This window comes from Lagenorhynchus albirostris, chromosome X (genome assembly GCF_949774975.1).
Source record: "Lagenorhynchus albirostris chromosome X, mLagAlb1.1, whole genome shotgun sequence".
NCBI classification, from domain to species: domain Eukaryota; kingdom Metazoa; phylum Chordata; class Mammalia; order Artiodactyla; family Delphinidae; genus Lagenorhynchus; species Lagenorhynchus albirostris.
The window spans coordinates 24,781,891-24,801,933 of NC_083116.1; the positions used below are offsets into that span (position 1 = coordinate 24,781,891).

General features: G+C 39.1%; 1 protein-coding gene across 3 annotated transcripts in view; it reads left to right on the forward strand.

Annotated features, from left to right (window-relative positions):
* TENM1 (teneurin transmembrane protein 1) overlaps nucleotides 1-20,043 on the forward strand; it is a 566,015-nt gene that overhangs the window by 414,612 nt on the left and 131,360 nt on the right. For all 3 annotated transcript variants that reach the window (XM_060136803.1, XM_060136804.1, XM_060136805.1), the window contains exons 16-18: nucleotides 3,269-3,388; nucleotides 9,908-10,169; nucleotides 11,784-12,051. In XM_060136803.1, the coding sequence (XP_059992786.1) occupies nucleotides 3,269-3,388; nucleotides 9,908-10,169; nucleotides 11,784-12,051 (650 nt within the window). The remainder of the gene's footprint in view (nucleotides 1-3,268; nucleotides 3,389-9,907; nucleotides 10,170-11,783; nucleotides 12,052-20,043) is intronic.

Genomic DNA, 20,043 nt, shown 5'->3' on the forward strand with positions numbered 1-20,043 from the left:
TGCCTGAGAAGATTTTTTTCCTAGGTTTCTGCATGCAGTGCCAATCCAAATTACTGCCAATTAAAAAAGAATAATACTGTCCGGAAATTTAGACAACTTATACTGATGCAGGATGACTGATGTTGGTCAAAGATTATAGTAAGTACTAGTAACCCAGGAATGAAAGGAGCTAAGAGTTATTCTTGTGAAAAATGGATGACATGGAGTGTGTAAATAATGGAAGCAAATGCAGCAAGATACAGGGAATCTTAGAACATTTAAAATCCAGTACATTACAAAGAGAGTTCAATGCTGATAAATGTAAAATAATAAGTTTTATGGGGCTTTATCATATGCTGTAAGTTGGTGTGGATCATAAAATATGAGGAATAAAAAAAGTAGGGGAGTTGAAAGACAAGTCTGAGCATTATTTATGAATGATGAGAGAAATGAATGAGAACAGGTAGACAATGTCTTGAATAATGATGACTTTGATGAGTCGTTATCACACAAATCTGTGTGCTTCATAAAATATGAGGAATATTAAAGAGAAGAGGATTCAAAAGACAAGTCTACTCAGAATGAGATACAGAATGAAGGAAGAGAAGAATACAAGAGAAGTGCACAGAATAATGATGACTTTTATGAGACTTTCACTCACCAGCCTGGATCCTTCATAAATATAAGCTGTATAGAAAATAAAAGAGCAGCTAAGAGAAGAGACAGATCTGTGTCTGTCATAAAATATGAGCAAATAATGTCAACTAGGCTTGACAAAATAAAAACAAAAATAATTGAGCCTAGTACAGCTGTGGGAAGACACAATGTCTAGATTAATGTGAACAAGTAAAATAAGCGCGTGTAGAATTGTCTTGCCAGTAGGGAATCAGTGACCACCTAAGTAGGCATCATTGTTGAAAAGCCCACCTTGTTAACTGGTAAAGCCTTGGCAAGTTCATAATTACCCCCTACCACACCCCCCCAAAAGCCATCAGCACATAGGGCTCAGGAAGCAATGTTGAACTGATCTTCAAATGAAGGTGGCCTCACTAATGCACGTTTCTTCTCAGCCCCTCTGGCTCCGATCCCTATGTAGTTTGCAGGAGATTTTCTCAGCTGGTTTCTACTTAATCTATACCCAGTTTGTCAAATTTTGCTTTGTAAAGACCTTCAAAATGTCACTGTATAAAACTAGAGCCATCCTTCTCTTTTCATGTCTTGTTACATTGGATTTAGAACCAGGGACCAGATCTGTCAGGATTAGTTCAAAATCCAGAACTTGGTGACTTTCAAATATCTTCTCTATTAGAACAAATGGGATTTCAAAATCTCCCCAAAAAGGAACTGGAAGAATCAGACAAGGCAAAGCAAGTGCCAGTGTGCCATTTGCATGCCATTCAGAACCATTATTTACAGAATTCATAAGATGGACAGCTCATTGGAAAGAAGAAACCCACTAATTTATGTCAGAACTAGGAATGTCGGTCTGAAGAGTTCAATAAAGACACTAATAGCAACAATTATACTAGCTTAGCTTTGTGCAATACTTAATGGCTTATAGTTTGTGTTGGGGGAAGGCTTTAGGTGATGCAGGATAAATCCTATCAGTATAACATATCCCAGTTCTTCTGATTGCAGTAGAATTTAGTAGTGATGTTTATTGGCCATAACATATAACACAAGCTTTGGCTGGTAACTGTCTCTTGCTTTTTCACAGTTTTTTTTTTCTCTTGAACGATCTTTGTGGCCAAGAGCCTTTAGACACATTGCCTTGACTTGCTGATTGAAAGAATGTATAATGCCAGGGTGGAATTATTATGGTTACTTTGGAAAGTCATGTTTGCCCAAATCACATGGCCCCTTTTAATCCAAGATTGAGCTTGCCTGGATACCCTGATCTCACTTGGTGAAAAAAATGACATTAATGCCCTAGGAAAAATCATTGACCCTGCCCAACCTCTTCAACCCTACCAGCTCCAGCTATAAAATGCACGTTCTAGAGCTCAGGGCTGCCAAGGCTAGGACTGGACTCTGGTGAGACCCCCTTCCCCCCAACCCCAAAAACGACAGACAAGTGAAAAATCTGTGCTTGGGGGTTGCCCCTGGGCCTTCTTAACTGCCAAGCTCCTAAACTTTGTTACAACTTGTTGGCCAAGCTAGAGCTGAAAGTATACTCGTTTTAGTGGACTATGTCCCTGGGAGACAGCTCTGTTAAGGGCTAGTCTAATGGAATCCTCTTATTTGGCAAAGATGAAACTCATTTGTTTAAAGGGAAAATCTCCTGAAATATTTTATTTCAATCAGGCCAGAGAAACATGGTGCTATATAGTCAGGGACCATGTCTCTTTTGCAGACTTTAACTGTTAAAATTTGCCCAACTAAGTCTGCTTTTTTTTTTATTATTATTTTTCCAGAAAAAGTAATTTGGCAATATGTATTAAGAGCCTTAAAAGTGTTCACACCTATGTATGTAAATGCATAGAAAATGCCCTCAACAAAATGATATTGCTGATTACCTCTGGGGAGAAGACCAGGAACTGGGAGGGAGGTGGTCAGCAGGGACTTTAGTCACGTCTACAGTGTATTTATGTATTAACTAATTTTCATTTTAATTAATTTTAATAAGAGAAAAGTATCTTTCCATGACTAGGACTATCTCCCAAGGAAATAATAAGAAATTCATTGCAGAAAAAAATAAGAAACAACTAAATATCCTAAAATAGGGAATGGATTAAACAAGGAATACTGTTTTAGGGCTATATTATCTAATATCAAAATGATATATTAAGGAATTTCTAATTACATTGGACAGTGTTAATAATATACTGCCAACTTTAAAATATCAGGATTCATGGGCTTCCCTGGTGGTGCAGTGGTTGGGAGTCCGCCTGCCGATGCAGGGGACACGGGTTCGTGCCCCGGTCCGGGAAGATCCCACATGCCGCGGAGCGGCTGGGCCCGTGAGCCATGGCCGCTGAGCCTGCGCGTCCGGAGCCTGTGCTCCACAGCGGGAGAGGCCACAGCAGTGAGAGGCCCGCGTACCGCAAAAAAAAAAAAAAAGAAAGAAAAAAATATCAGGATTCAGAACTATACTGAGTATAATCCCAATTTTTATTGGTAAAAAAAGGTATTCATACCGTCACCAAAATGTTATTAGAAGTTACTACTCGTTGGTGAAATTATTGTTTTCTTTGTTATACTGAACAGTGTTTTCCAAACTTTCTCCAACTTGGCTTCTAGAATCTAGTTTCAACATGCTTTTATATTTGCCTTTGATCTTGTGTTGCAGGCGTGCTTGTGTAATTCGAGGCCAAGTGATGGCTGTAGATGGAACCCCTCTAGTAGGGGTGAATGTTAGTTTCTTGCACCACAGTGATTATGGGTTTACCATCAGCCGGCAAGATGGAAGGTACGTCAATATTGCTTCTGATCATTGTGTGGGCCAAATACTGACTTCTAGCCATGAGTCAAACCAGGGCTCAAGTGATACAGTGTTTATAAGCCCATCTTCCTTCAAGCTGTATCTGAAAAAGTCATTGGTGTTATTTATTTCCTCTATTCCCCATCTAAATCAGACCAAGTTTAGCTCCTAACCAACCCTGTACTATTACTGTCAAGTCTTCCTGAAACCCTGGCCATGTGGAAAGTTGTCTAGCCTTCATCTAAGCCTTCATCATTTATAAATACAGATTCAAAATCCAGTAAGATGATGCAGGTAATGAAGCATTGAACACCTAGGCTGTTCTTTCCATGATAGCCTCAAAATATTTCAGAGGTAAAGTTGTCCAAAAGGTTTCTTCCAAAGGTATACAATTCAACCACATTAAGACATTAAAGGAAAAAAAAAATGTGTCCTCCCTAGACTGCCTATTTTACTAGTGGCTATAACAGGTCGAAAAGCATGGCCAGCTTAACCAATTTCCCTTGGTGTCTATATAACCATAGTGATTTAACCTTAAGCACCAACCACCAAGCTGTTCTCTAAGGGCTTCCCCAGGTTCTCAGAGAAAGCAAGACCACTAGTTAAATCTTTTCCTTGTGGAAAAGGATTTGCTCACAAAAACATTTTTGTTGCCATCCTTCAGGTAGACATTCGTTTAGAATATTTGAGTCAATAGGCCCATGTGTCCAGCTTAAAGGTACCTGTTTATGATTCTCAGGAACATTGTAATGATGGCTTTGAGGTACCCTAGACTCCAGGTGGCTACCCTTGAAGTGTCCTACTGATAACAAGCCGCTTCAGTACTCATATAAAGAGACCTATTGCCTTGAAGCTTTATCACAGTGTGAGAGACTATGTCATTTCAAGAACCTAAAATCAGACGTTATTATTAGTCCTAGCCACTTCAGAATTGTTAATTGTTCAACTTGGGCTATGCTGAATTTATTTTTTCAACTGCCTCTCAAGAAAAGGCTTACAAAAAATAGTTAAAGAAGATAATAAGGAAGAGTTTAAACCTATTTAAGAAAAACTTTTTAAGATTTTAGGAAATTATATGAATTATTTGTATGTAAATTATATTGCTAATTAGTAATGAGCCGTCCGTTCATTATAACAAGCTCAGCAGAACTACTCTGGGAGCATCTAGTCTGAATATATATATATATATATATATATGCAATAAAAACTATTTCCTTTCAAATATTCTATAATCAGAGCTCTCTACTAATTCAAATGGACTTTTTTCTCAATTAGATTGAATGATGGAATTTTGGTAGTTCATGCACCAGTAGCTGATAAAGAAAACTGGCCTCTCCGTTGCCAGCAGGTTCAACCATGTGCCAGAAATTGAGAAATGGATTATTTCTTTAAATAGAATATGCCCACAGGGATATTTGGCTTCTTATGGAGAAATGATGTGCCTTAGGTTTTTTAGCTTGTGTACAAAGGTTTCAGTGAGTTATTCGATATTCACAAAAGAACCTAAAAGAAATGTGATGTCTAAAAAGTCTATAAACTTTCTGTTTCCAGTTTACAGAAAGCATTAAAGAATGACAATTTTTATTGTTATTTTTGTGTTTTTAATCTTAAGTAAACTACCAGGACCCTCCCACTGAGCTCACTGTGAGAACTAGGTTTATATAGATGACAGATATTAGCCAGAGTCCCCTCTCGCAGTAACTCTTCCCTCAGGCTCCACAAAGGATGTAGGCATTCAAAATATGTGCCCCAAATACCAACCAGACAGTCCCACTATCATCTCTTAGACATAAAGTGACAGTGTGATGAGAGTTTCCATTTATATGTCTCTGCTGGTTGCTACCTCAGATTGAGTTAAGTACATTTCAGAAGAAGAATATCTAGAGAAACTACAGATCTTCCTCAGTTTATGATGGGATTACATCCCGATAAATCCATCATAAGTTGAAAATATTTTAAATTGAAAATGCATTTAATACACCTAACCTACCAAGCATCATAGCCTAGCCTAACCTACCTTAAATGTGCTCAGAACATTTCCATTAGCCTACAGTTGGGCAATATCATGTAACACGAAGCCTGTTGTAATAAAGTATTGAATATCTCATGTAGTCAATTGAATACGGAACTGAAAGTGAAAAACAGACTGGTTGTGTGAGTACAGAAGAGTTGTAAGCATATCAGTTATTTACCCTCGTGATCACGTGGCCAACAGAGCTGTGGCCCGCTGCGCTGCCCAGCATCACAAGAGAGTTTCTATCGCATATCGCTAGCCCGGGAAAAGATCAAAATTCAAAGTATGGTTTCTACTGAACGCTTATCACTTTTGTACCATCATAAAGTTGAAAAACCCTAAGTCAAACCATTGTAACTTGGGGACCATCTGTATACCTGAGGGCAAAAGGATTATAGAAAGGTTGAGGTTAGCATTTAGATACCTGGTAGACAGGGTGTGATATGCAAAATGCTGTAAAGTTTTGGCTTTCTGTCTCCAAATCTCAATCCCACCTCTCTGCCACTGTGCCTTTTGTTCCCATCAATGGTATCACTGCTTTGGGTTAAGTTATTGACTCTTTCAAACTCCCTGTTATATGCAAATATGTTTTTGGTTGGAGAACTAATTACCCACATTATCATCCATCTGCACAAGTTAATTGACAACTTTCCATAGGGAACCAGGAAAAGTCTAGGTCATGAGACCAAAGTGATGTATAAAAAGCAGAAGGAAGGATGGGAGTGGAAGACGGGTCCCTCTAAAAGTAAGGAGAGATTAGGTATGCAGATTGGGAGAGGCCAAAGTAGCAGAAAAGAAAAAAAAGGCAATTCTAAAGGAAAGATGATGTATGAGTATCTACTGTATTCCTTGCATTTTCATACATATTCTATTTCATCCTCATAACAACTTTATGAGATAGGAATCATTATTATCATCCTCCCCATTTGGCAGACGAGAAAACTTATCCAAATTAACACAGCTAATAAGGGTAGAGCCAAAAGTTGAACCCAAGTAATCTTGCTCTTACCTTCTATGATTTACCACCTTCAACTTAGATATGTAACAGATGCTCATATTAATAGTTCAACTAATGATAAGCAAAATAGGTGAAACATTGACATTCCTAGAAGATTCTTGAGAGCATTAAAGGTCTCAAGAACTTTGTTCAGAAGACTTTGGGAGATGAAGAGAGGGTTTCCTCTGATTCCCCTCAAGGTAAGAGTTTGTTCATTTATGGATACCATAAGGCAGAAATAAGCATTTTACATAAGCTACAATAGTCTTCCATCTATGAATAGGACGGGTCTGACTTATTACGGATTAACGGTCTCCAGACAAGTATGCCCTCTCCCTTGGGTGTTTTATGCTCACTCTCACGTGACTTTGTAACCTGTTCTTATTGACTCTTGCCAATGGAGACCATTTGTGGTGGGGGAAATCCCAAAGGAATTAATCATCCAGAGAGCATTCTATTGGGTATTGCAATAGTTTAGATGGATTGTTGGCTACAAATCCACCTTCCACCACCATGGCAATTAATGAGCCACCCAGACAGTGTTTACTATATATAATAGCTAGGTGGGAAGAGGAGAAATCAGTCAGGGTTCTACAGAGAAACAGAACCTCTGTGTGTGTGTGTGTGTGTGTGTGTGTGTGTGTGTGTGTGTGTGTGTGTGTGTGTATGCATATATGCATTACATGTGCATGCATATGTGTGTATATACGTATGTGTATATATTATATATGTATATTATACATATACATATGTATTATAATATGTATTATAATATGTATTATATGTATAATACATATTATACATATATAATGTATATTATATATATGTATAATATATATACAGTTGGCCCTTGAACAACATGGATTTGAACTGCATGTGTCCACGTGTGGATTTTTTTCAATAAACGTGTTACAGTACTACATGATTCGCAGTCTGTTGAATCCGTGGATGTGGAACTGTGGATATGGAGGGCCAACTGTAAAGTTATAAGCAAATTTTCAACTGTGCTTGGGGGGAAACCCTAACCCCCACGTTGTTCAAGGGTTAACTGTATATAGAGAGGGAGAAAGAAAGAGATTTCAAGGAATTGCTTATGTGATTGTGGGGATTGGCAACTCCAAAAACTGCAGGGTAAGCTAGCAGACTGGAATCTCTCAGCAACGAGTAGATGCTACGTCTGCAGTCTTGAGGCAGAAGTCCTCTTCCTCTGAAAAACTTCAGTTTTGCTCTTTCAACTAATTGAATGAGGCCCTCCCACATTATCAAGGGTAATCCCCTTTACTTAAACTCAGCTAACTGTAGATATTAACCACATCTACAAAATACCTCCCCAGCAACACCTAGATTAGTGTTTGATTAAATAACTGGGTACTGTAGCCCAACAAAGTTGACACATAAAACTAACCCAACACAGGATGCTTAGGGGAAGTTCCCAGGAGAACTTAAAACTCAGTGTCTGCTTATGGAGATAATCAAAAACTGGCCTAGAGTTCATCTGAACTACAAGAGAAGACATCTATAAATTTAATAGGGCAATGGATCTGATTTGAGAAGAAAGTTAACATTTGTTGAGTCCCTACTATATGCTTGGTTCTTAAGTCTTTATCTTATTTACTCGCTTATGGCAGTAGCTGAGTGATAGACCATATTAGCCCCATTTTCCTAATGAGGAAACTGAAGTTCATGAAGGTTAAATAATTAGCCCAAAGACACAAAGTTAACATGGCAAAGCTTGAATTTTGAGATTTGAACCCAGGTGTGTATGAAGCCAAAATCACATTCTTTCTACAAAACAAGAAGCCTGGCCTGTCTACTTAATCTTTCTAGAAGTAGAGAATAATTCCCAGGTAGATATGTTCTTGTTTGGGTAGTTTATTTTGTTTCCGTGTTTGCATTTGTTTTTGTTTTCAAATAAATAAGCAGTTCAGTTTTAAGGACTCAAGAGCTGAGGTTTGGGTGAGGCAAATAAACTTGCCCAAGGACACAGTTGAATCAGTGTAGAATGTGAACCAGAGAAAAGGTCTCTGGACAAGCAATGTAGGATTTTCCCCCACTACGCTTGCCTTAAACTCCTCCTGTATTATCATGAATTCAGCCTCTCTGTCTTAAACCATAAGCTGTTTGGGGTTTTCTTTTTTTACTTCAAACCTGAATTATTTTCTAAAGCTAATGCAGTTCTTCAAATCCTCTTTTTGGAAACTGCCTTAATATTACAGCTACTTGACTGAAAAAGCAACAATAAAAAATACAGTATTAGCTATCCTTTGTTACTGTCCACTTATCTTTACATGAAAGATTTCTGCAACAGGACACAATTGGTAATACTATAATAAATATAATAAATGTCATATGAAGGGAGTGGTGAGATATCCATAATTAAGTCTGATTCACTATCAGAGCATTTTACCATTGAAAAGTGTTTTAAGAAAGTTGTTTTTTTTTTTTTTTTTTTTAAACACATAATTGCTTACATCTCTCTCCTGTGGATTTAAGTTGCTTTGAATATTAAGGAGTATCCATTGCCCTTTATCCATTTTTAAGATATAATGATAATTTATCATTATCTTGTATACATAGTATTTTATGCTTTTTGAATGCTTTCAAGTACATTATGTCAAAGACATCATTGTACTTAAAAGAGCAGGAAGGTAGAGCCATCTAGTGCAGAATGAACTGAAATCTGAGTCTATTATGCTCCAGCTGAAGAGTCATTTCAGAGACCACACCAAGAGATGGACTTACGGAAGAGGTAGTCTTGTTTAGTCAGAGGTATGGAAGGAGTTGTCAGTGGAGATGGACAGGGTCCATTGCAGACTTCCTTACAACAGGAAACGGAGAGGCATTCTAGAGCGAACCAGAAATCCTAAATCTAGAGTTCAAGTAGAATCAGGCGCCAAAGGGGGCAGCCAGATATGGAGGGTTCAAGCATGGTATTGTTCAAGAAAATTTCACTGAACAAATTTCCTCAGCTGGTATCTCTCTCCAAATGCCATCTCAAAGTCACCATCAGGTTTCTGACACTATGTTTGTGACTGTGAACAAGGTATTTAACCTTTTGGCTCCTTACTTTTATTGAGTTACATTATAGGAATTTTTTAAGATGAATAATGCAGCATATTACAGATGTTGCTTAATGTTCAATGGCCATCTTTCAGTTCTCTCTAGCACAGGGAGGAGCAGTGATGTCAGATTTGGCTTTGCAGAAATACATGCAGTGATTTTGTTTAAGAAAGCATTAAAATTGATTTATAAATCCTAGGTGAATATCAACTGGTGATGTGGAATTTTTTCTCACCAAGTCTACTGGATAGTGAAAAGAACACTCCATGGAATGAATATTTAGTTAGATGGAATAGAAGGAATAAAATAGAGAATACAAATGGATATAGTTGCATCCCAAAAGAAGGAAAGAGCACTGAAATTACCTGTTTTTCAAACTTTAATTTTATTTTAGTTGTTCATTTGGTTGAAACTATCTTCTGTTTTTCCTTCTCAGCTTTGACCTCGTAGCTGTCGGTGGTATCTCTGTCGTCTTAATCTTTGATCGGTCACCTTTTCTACCTGAGAAGAGGACGCTCTGGTTGCCTTGGAATCAGTTTATTGTAGTGGAGAAAGTGACCATGCAGAGAGTTGTATCAGACCCACCATCCTGCGATATCTCCAACTTTATCAGCCCAAACCCTATTGTGCTTCCTTCACCACTCACATCATTTGGAGGGTCCTGTCCAGAGAGGGGAACTATTGTTCCTGAGCTGCAGGTGGGTACATTGACCTTGAAAGTATAAGATCATAGTATCCATGGTGTGCTCAACAGTGTATAATGGCTAGATTCCTTTTCCTGGTACTCCTGCCAGCCCTAAACTGTGCTGCCCTTCACTTTCCAAGAGAAGCCTTCAAATGTAATGTCTCTGGCACACATTTGCAAGGTGATTGGCCGGGGTTATAAGGTGCCACCTCTGGCCATGGGACAAGGCAAGATGAACTAGCTGTCATGAGGATTAGACCCCAAACCTTGACCTGATGAACACTGTGTTCAAAAGAACAGAGCCTGCTGGCTCAATAGTGATAACAGTATAATCAATGAGGTGGGACCATTTGTGGTTCTGAAATTAAAGCTCCTTAAGAAATCTAGTTTTCTCCCAGTGTCTAAGTTGCGTCCGCTGTCATTGTTCTTAGAAGTCATGACAACTCCTCTTGTTTAGCTGTGTTTAGTAAAGGTAGTTGTCAAGCCTATGCATTTTCTCTAAAACTGCCTTCTAAGTGTTCAAGCTTTATAGTCAGAGGAAGACATTTTTGAAACTTCATATATTAGGATTCCTGAGCATTTTTCTTTTTTTTTTGACATCTTTATTGGAGTATAATTGCTTTACAATGGTGTGTTAGTTTCTGCTTTATAACAAAGTGAATCAGCTATACATATACATATGTCCCCATATCTCCTCCCTCTTGCGTCTCCCTCCCTCCCACCCTCCCTATCCCACCCCTCTAGGTGGTCATGAAGAACCTAGGGTCAAGACGGGAATAAAGACAAAGAATACAAGATGTAATTTTAGTGACCCCTTTGGTTAACTCCATCCATGCTAATAAACAAATAAGTAATAGTAATTAATTAAGGAAGCCAAGAGTTATTTTCACTCTGGGACCAACGTTTGTAAAAGATTTGCAGAGGAGTTAATGGGAGTTATTTGCTTCTCAGTCACAGGTGCCAGCTTGGAAAAACTTGTTGCTAGCTATCGATACATCCGAACACAGAGAAATATGCAAGCAAAATTTGATTAAAAAGTTGGCCCTCGGGGTCATTGCAAAGCTCCAAAGAAGGCAAGTTTGATGGCATCAGGAAAGATTAGTTCTAGAGACACCATAATCTCTGTCATAAAATATCACTTGCTGGGCCTGCTTCCAGAGTCCTTCCTCTTAGAGAACCTAACCTGAATAAGAGCTACAACAGTGGTTTGCGATATATAACTTAACACATCGAACAAGCTTTTGTGTCTGAATATATGAGAAAAAACCTTTGATGGAACCCATAGCACTGAAATCCTTGACATTCAGCAGTGTGATCTTCTCCAACTCCTACAAAGCAATTTTTGGAACATTGTTGAAAAACCAAAATCGTTACTTTCACAGTCTCTCCTGGCAGGAAAAAAAGGAGAGCAATCCTCAGGATAGGCTAGACGTCTTGTCCGATGCAGATTTGGTGCAAAATTCGAAACCTATGGTCATGTAGCCTCACAAAGATTCTAGACCAAATGCCTTGACGTCCATAATCCCTTTAAGCTCTCTCCTCTGGCATGTTTCTAAGACAAAAGCATGCAGTATCCTTGCCTACCTGTGACCGCTGATAAGAGCCAATGTGACTTTTTTTCTTTCAGGTTGTACAGGAGGAGATCCCCATTCCTTCCAGCTTTGTGAGGCTGAGTTACCTAAGCAGCCGCACCCCCGGGTATAAAACCCTGCTTCGGATCCTTTTAACACATTCAACCATTCCCGTGGGGATGATAAAAGTACACCTCACAGTAGCTGTGGAAGGGCGACTCACACAGAAGTGGTTTCCCGCTGCAATTAATCTTGTCTACACATTTGCTTGGAACAAGACCGACATCTATGGACAGAAGGTTTGGGGCCTGGCAGAGGCTTTGGGTATGTTGAAATAATTCTGTGTAAATAGCAGTGTTGTGTTCACAAAACAGAAAGTACTAGCTGCATATTAATTTGTATTTGGAATAATTATGGGTTTTCTTCTATTTGAGGGATCTAAGGCACTTTTTCATTTAAACACTCCCTTTGGGCCTGTTTAGAGTTCCCTTTTGACACATTTTTGCTTCAAAACGATTTTAGTTCCTCTTTCATGATGGCTGCATACCAGTGGAATCACACAATATCTGACTTGTAACTGTCTCCAGAGCTGAGTGTTGCCTTCTAACTGTGACCTTTGGTGTGGCGTTCTTCAGGTCATGTTTTCATATTTGACATTTAGACTGTCATTTCCACTTAGAAAATACAAAATTTTAACTTACAGGCATCTCCACGTACTATTTTTTATGTCTAGGATAGTTAGACTCCATTAACTTGTTACTGTGGTAGGTTAAATAAAAAGTCATCCTGCCTTCCTAGTCCTTTTGACTTTAAAACCTAGAATCTTACAAATAGCGGGGACCTTAAGAGGTCCTTGGGGGTCTGTGATCTTCAGATATTTAATTCCTTCAGACAAACGGCATTTTTTAAAAATGAGACTGAGACAGATTTGCCAACTTTTTATTTTGCCAAGTAAGAGTATTTTTTTAAGGAAAAAAAAAAGCCCCTACAATCTACTATTGCCTACCAGTACCATAATTTCATCAAGGAGGAATACCTTAGCATCAAAAAAAGGAATAGTCTGTCTTAAGAAATGGTAGTAAGCAATCTAATACTGATGCTCAGAGAGACAGACAGATAGGCAGAGAGACACCGATGTCTTTATTTCTCTCAGTCTGTAGAAGACAGTGAAAACTTCCTAAGAGACCTGACAGGTCTTCGGAACCACGGTTGGGAGCCATTGACTCTTGTGCCTTCAGGCGGTAGCTCATGGAAACCACCCTTGGACAGATGAGAAGACTATTTTTAAAGTTCTCCAGAGGAGATCTTTTCATATTCTCCCTTGGAAGTGTCTATCATGGTATAATGCGCATATAACTGACCTATATTTCTTAGACTACGGTGTGTCGATTTCCTCTCTTTCTTTCCAGAGGGAAGCATAGGGAGGGGAAAAAAAAAAAAGACTGGTGACTCTTCTTTGCCCAAGAGACCCTCATATATTTAAATAATCAACTCATCTCTGTTGGGCTTTATTAGAATGCAAGGACCATGGAGTGGTTCAGATTGCCTCAGTTAGTGAGGAATTATTGTAACGACACAGGGGAAAGTAAGGAAAGAACAAGAAAAGGCATCAGCAGCCTCAAAGGTGGGCCTCATCAAATTGCAGCCTGGCTTGGGATACACTGTAGTCCTAGAAGATCAGCATCTGCTCTATCAGCTGAGCAACAGCTCTAGTTGTCCCCTCTGCAGCAAGAGTCCACTGCTTCCCACCATGGTGACCCAGCCATAGTGATGGTGGAGCTCATTACTTCTCCTGTGGTACTAACTAACTAACTAACTCTTTTTCTCTCAGCTCTTACCAACTCCATGATCTGGTGTCTTGCTCTGTATCTTGCATTCAGATCTCTCTTACAATATTGGGTTTTGTCAGCCAATCACCATGCAGTAGAGAACATCCGAAGGCAGAGCTCTACCGTTAGGCTAACTATCAATGAGGTCGCTGGCCAGCCTGTGGAGTCCTGCCCAATCCCTAGTCCAGTGAGTGTAGTGATGAAGAGAATAACTCTGGAGCCAGACTCCCTCCCTGAGTTCACATCATCCCTTCTCTACTTACTAGCAGCTATGCAACACTGGGTAAATTACTTAATCTCCAAATGCCACAGTTTTTCCATCTATTAAACGGGTATCATAAAGAGAATGTTACAGGTTATTATGCTATGAGGATTAAATGAGGTGAGTGAGTGCTGGTTGCTGGTATGGTCAGCATATTGGAATCACAAGGTATAAAGCATGGCGCCTATGCAGGTGTTTGTTGCCTCAGCTTCTCTAATAAGGGAGCTGTGGGCTTAACAGGTAGGTACTGTGTTAATTATTCTCCATTTGCCCTCCCAGACACACACACGCACACGCACACGCACACGCACACGCAGTCTCTTCTGTGACCTTCTCTGTGCTTCGAAAGACTGGCTTCTGTGGACCACATTGCCTGGACTCCTTTGCTCTCTGGCTTCCCTCTTGGTTTGGTCAATGGATGGCACCATCAGGAGACAGCAGGGTGGAAGGAGAGAGAGGTCAGGGTATTTATCCCTCTCCCTGCTTCACTGCAGTTCTGGCAGTGACTACACTGGAAGATGGGAGCTCCTGTTGAGTAGCCCCTCCTCCAAATCCCCAGGCTCTCTCTGGTCTCCTGTATCACTCCCTCCCCTTACCCCTCTCTGCAAGCCCAGACAGCTTCCCAATGTTGCCAGTCCCTGGGTGGGTCACGACCCTTGTTGATTCCCTTCACCCTGCTCATGCTTCTTTAAATAGTCCCTTCATACAGCTCTTTACTGTGAACACTTGTGAGTGTGATATCTGACTCCTGCTGGGAGTCAAATATCACAGCCTGGCTGATGCCTCCTCAAAGCCTCATATTCCCCTCTCCAGGATATTATCCTAAAGCCTTTGCTTCACTAGAATAATCTAAAATTCCTCTAACTTTTCTCCATAGGGCTTTGTTTTCCAATTCTTTATGGCTTTGCTCAGAACCCTTGCCAAGTTGTGAGATTTGGGGGGTTTTTTGTTTTTATTTTTTTACTTTTTTCTTAAGTTGTGACACTTAGCAACTTACCCAGTACTCTGATGAAGAGCTGACCAAGACAGTGTCTAGCAGTCATTTCTTGCTAGGGTTCACATAAATGCAACTCAGCCTGACTTTTTTAAAAAAGTAAAAGCTTTATTGAGATATAATTCACATACCATAAAGTTCACCCATTTAAAATGTACCATTCAGTGGGTTTTAGTATTATCACAATGTTGTACAACCATCACCAACATCTAATTCCAGAACATTTTCATCACCCCACAAAGTAGCCCTATAGACACTAGCAGTCACTAGTCACTCCTCCCTCCCTTCCAGGCCCTGGCAACCACCAATCTCCTTTCAGTCTCTATGGATTTACCTTTTCTGGATATTTCAAACAAATGCAATCATATAATATGTGGTCTTTTGTATCTGACTTCTTTCAGTTGACATAATGTTTCCAAAGTTCATCCATGTCATAGCAGGTGTCAGTCCTTCATTCCTTTTTATGACTGAATAATATTCCGTTGCACAGATATACCACGTTTCATTTATCCATTCATCAACTGGTGGACTTATGGGTTGTTTCCACTTTTTGGCTATTGTGAATAATGCTTCTATTAACATTTGCATACAAGTATTTGTTTGAATACCTGTTTTCAATTCTTTGGGGGATATACCTAGGAGTAGAACTGTAGGTCATATGGTAGTTGTTTGACATGTTGAAGAGTGGCCAAACTGTTTTCCACAGTGACTGCACTATTTTATCAACCTCACTTTATGCATAAAAATGTGTTATACATCTTCCTTTTAAATACTCCCAGTGCTGAAGATTCTAGAGTTTTCCTCCTTGTTGTAGTTAAGCACTCTTAATGACTTAGTTTCTGATATATCCATGGATGATTGAATAAACAACTAAAACACAAAGAAAAACAAAGATGTTCTAGTATACACGCCAGTGATGAAGGCGTCATCCGTATTGTTTGCCTATGGGTGTTGTTTTACTTCCTATTTCTACAGTTAAGTTCCTGGTCAAAACTTGCTCCAGCATTCTGACTATAAACATGGCCTTAATTAAAATGCTGAAATATATATTGTTGGTTCCCTTTTAAGGCTAGTAACAGTAATAAAAGCAAGAGACAATTGACCCACTCAGAAGTGTCCAAGGGAGAGGGAAAAAATGTTCCTCGTGGTGTTTTATGTATACTTAAGGGACTTTTTTTTTAGAGTAGAGAAAGAAAATTGGCAAGGATCCCAAGGAAAACAGCCAAAATAATTTCAGGTGTGGTACCTAAGATGGAATATGGATTATTTACCTTGTAGGAAGTGTTCCTGATAACTTAATCATGGTTAAAGGGATTTTATTTACTACCTGGTCTCCATTTCCATCTCCGCGGAGACTAAGGGAATTTTCTTGACAGTGGTAAAGCATTAGGATGTGTGGTAGAATGAAGATGGACAATCTACTTCTCTGAAGATGGATTGTGAGTGCCTTAAGAACATAACAGACAATAAATAGTTCAGGTGATAAATGGATGGAGACAAAGAGATCAAGTATGTTACCATTGAATTCACACCTTAATAGATACGATTGAATCTAAACAAAGAAGCAAACATTTAGTTGTACTCCTAGCCATATTTTTTAATCACTTAACTGATGTTAGAAGAAACAGACTAAATTTTGCACCAGATATTAACAATGGTGCTATATATGACACTTCTCAGGTTTGCTTCAAATTCAGAAATCCTAGTATAGGCTTTTGGTAGGAAGAATAATAGCCACCACCTCCCAAAGATGTAAATATATTATGTTACATGGCAAAAGATAATTAAGGTTACAAATGGGGTTCGGGATGCCAATCAGCTGACCTTGAGATGGAATGATTATCCTGGATTGTCCGGGTGGGCCCACTGTCATCACAAGGGTCCTTAAAAGTGGAAGAGGGAGGCAGAGGGGAGGTCAGAGTTAGAGGATAATATAACTATAGAAGAAAGGCACAGCAAGATGCAGTTTTGCTGGCTTTGAGGATAAAAGAAGGGAGCCAAGGACCAAGGAATGTGGGTGGCCTCTAGAAGCTGGAAAAGGCAAGGAAATGGAGCCTTGGAGCCTCCAGAAGGAACTCAGCCCACTGACCCCTTGATTTTAGCTCAGTGAGACCCTTTTCAGACTTCTGACCTCCTTATCTATAAGATGATAAATCTGTCTTGCTTGAAGCCTTTAAGTTCGTCATAATTTGTTACAACAGCAATAGGAAACAAACCTTGACCACTATTCTTACAGTCCCAGTTATAGCTAGGATTTTGATTAAAACTATGGCTTGAAAGGTCTCCCACTCTTCTTCCTTCCCATGCCAGTTAAATATGAACCTCTCCCACCTGTTTCTGGGTGATGGAGAAAGAGATCAGATTTAAACAAGCTGAATTGGAAATGATGGTGAATATCTAAGTTGAAATGCCCACTTAGTGTGAAATGTGGGACTCTTGTTTCCCCCATGGCTCAGCTGTGGGAAATTGGTGTGATCTCTAAGGCCTAGAGTGTCACAAAAGAAGAATAGATTGTTGAGAGACAGGCAAAATGAGAAAAGTTGTACTTGAGATCCTAGGGTATCCCACCAGTTTTTACAGTGACACAGATTTTGCAACTAGAGGGATAATACCAGAGTGAATAAATTACCAACAGAGGTTGTGTGAACTAATTCCTTGGAGAAGTATCAATGGCAGCTGATAAGATTGATTAATCCAAGTACAATATTGATCAAGTGGAAGAAGAGTAAAATCTCCCTCGGGGTTGCAATACAAAAACCACAATCACTAGTTCATCCGGCTTAAAGATTTTGGTGTCTGATACACAGACAAGACTCCCCTGCTAAAAACTCCATGTGAGCATTTGAAATAATTTGCCCTTAGTGCTTTATTCTCTGGCTCTAAATAAGGTGTGATGTCTGGAAATCACTGTATATTATTTAGTTTCTTTCCCAACTCTGCTGCTTGCAAAACAGTGTAAAAAAAATCATTTTTAAGTTCACAGTGCTGTTAAAATTCTAGAGACGGCTTATTTAATTTGACAAACTGGCTTGTTCAGGGGCTCTGATCTGCATCCATTATATGAATTTTGTCAAAATAATTCCCTATGTCCGCCTGTGTCCGCATACCTTATCAATATATAATAATGCATTCTGCCTGGTCTTCATTTTAATTAAATTAAACTGCAGTGGTTTGGAGTCCTGGAAGTGCAGGAAATCAGCCATCCGCCTTTAGTAGCACTGCTATAAACAATTCTATTTTTCTTCAAGGTTATTGGCAACAACAATTGCATAATTATTTAGTACAGTAGTTTGGCAAGAAGGAGTGGTGTTTCAGGGAGAACTAGACTTCCTAAAGGTTCACGACGCAACGGAGTCTGTCTAAATTGTGTTAGAGAGAAACAGGGGAACGTTAATGGTAATAGGTGCTAAGCTAAGTTTGCTTTGTGCACACAAAACATCCCCAAGAACGATGCTTTAGTGTTCATAAATTTCCCTTCAGTAAAACCTAAGCAGGCTGGGCAACCACAAAAATAGCATCCACTGAATATTTCGATAATAAATGGGTAGTGCTTCGCAATTTACAAAGTTCTTTCACATACATTTTCTCATTTTAATCCTTATAACATTCCTGCCTGATAGGTATGGCACAGTGAATATGATCTTCATGTTACAGAGCGGGAAACTGAGGTTCAGAAACAACAAGTGACTTGCCGAAAGACCGTTCCAGAGCAGGGATTCAAACTCAGGTCTCCCAGTCCTGAGCTCTGCATGCCTTTTTACTGCTGCCTGTCTTCACTAAAGGGACCAACCCACTTTACTGAGTACCCAATTCAACGCCCCAGTGGCTTTCTGTCAAAGAAGCTAGCAGAGATAATAATCTTTCATCATTTCTCTCCACTCATGAATTCGTAATCATTAACTGAGAGCAGGGCTGTTTTATCCATTCAGCTTTATAGGCACAGCACCAAGGATATGAGTTTTTCAAGGACCTACAAAAATCTTCACAACCTGAAAAATAAATTTATTGGCACCAAAATGTGCAAAGAAAACCAGGAATCAACATTAATAAATTGTTTAAATAAATGTCTGCAAAATGGAGCATTATGTCAGCTTGTCAACTCCAACTCAATTTTCACACTTACACGTGAAATGTGTTTAATGTTGGATATGGGTTGTGGGTTGTATCCATTTTAATATTTCTGATAAAATGTGAGATCGGCCCTCCGAAGAGTACCTAGAGCTTACCAGGGTATTTAAATGACCCTTGATTGACACTCTGGTAAGCAAGTGGTCTGTGCCCATTTCAAACTGCTGGTCACACCCAGTATTAGACTGTGAAATCCATTTGGTGAGTCAATATTTTTTAATGGAATAAAATGGAATGGAATGGAATAGAACATAAGTGAATAGAGTAGAATAGAATAGAATAGAATAGAATAGAATAGAATAGAATAGAATAGATCAGAATGTAAAACTATGAGGAGAGTATGGTTTGGGAAAACTTCCTTTCACTTATACGTGTGTGTGTGTGTGTGTGTGTGTGTGTGTGTGTGTGTGTATGTATCTTTACATGTGTGTTGGGTCACAATTAAATGACTTTCAGGCATAAGAATTTGAAAGCCATTGGCAAGGTAATATAGTCAAGAGACAGAAAAATTAAATGATTTACCAAACCACATTTTCCAAGTCAGCATTTATGACTGTTCTTGCCTCCCAGTCCCTTCTACCAACCCATCTCAGGGCATTATGGTGATATCTCTTCAAGATTAGGTGACGATATATATAATTTGTCATTCAAACCAATATACTCTTGAGAGTGAAAGAGGATGCTGTTAACAATAGCATAACTGGATACTGTTTTGGGCCAACCAGGGTACATGGTGCTTCTGCTTCAAGGTTATCCCTAGCTTCCAATCCTTATACCTTAAACTCAGAGCAAATGAAAGGCTATTTATTTAAAGCACTTCTGAATCATGGGTCTTTCCCTTAATAGCTGTGATCTAGCATAGAAGTAAAAGGCACTTGCTAAGAAGGGACTGGGTTTGAGCTCTGGTTCTGCCATTTACTACTAGTCAGATGACCTTGGACTAGTCACTTCACCTCTCTGAGTCTTATCTATCAAATGGGAGTAAATATATCTTCCTCATGAGCTTGCATGAGTCTTCAAATTAGGTAATATACACAAAAATGTTAGGTGTTATGCAAATGTAAGGTGATATTATTTTAAGGAGGCCATGGATGAAAGTTCCA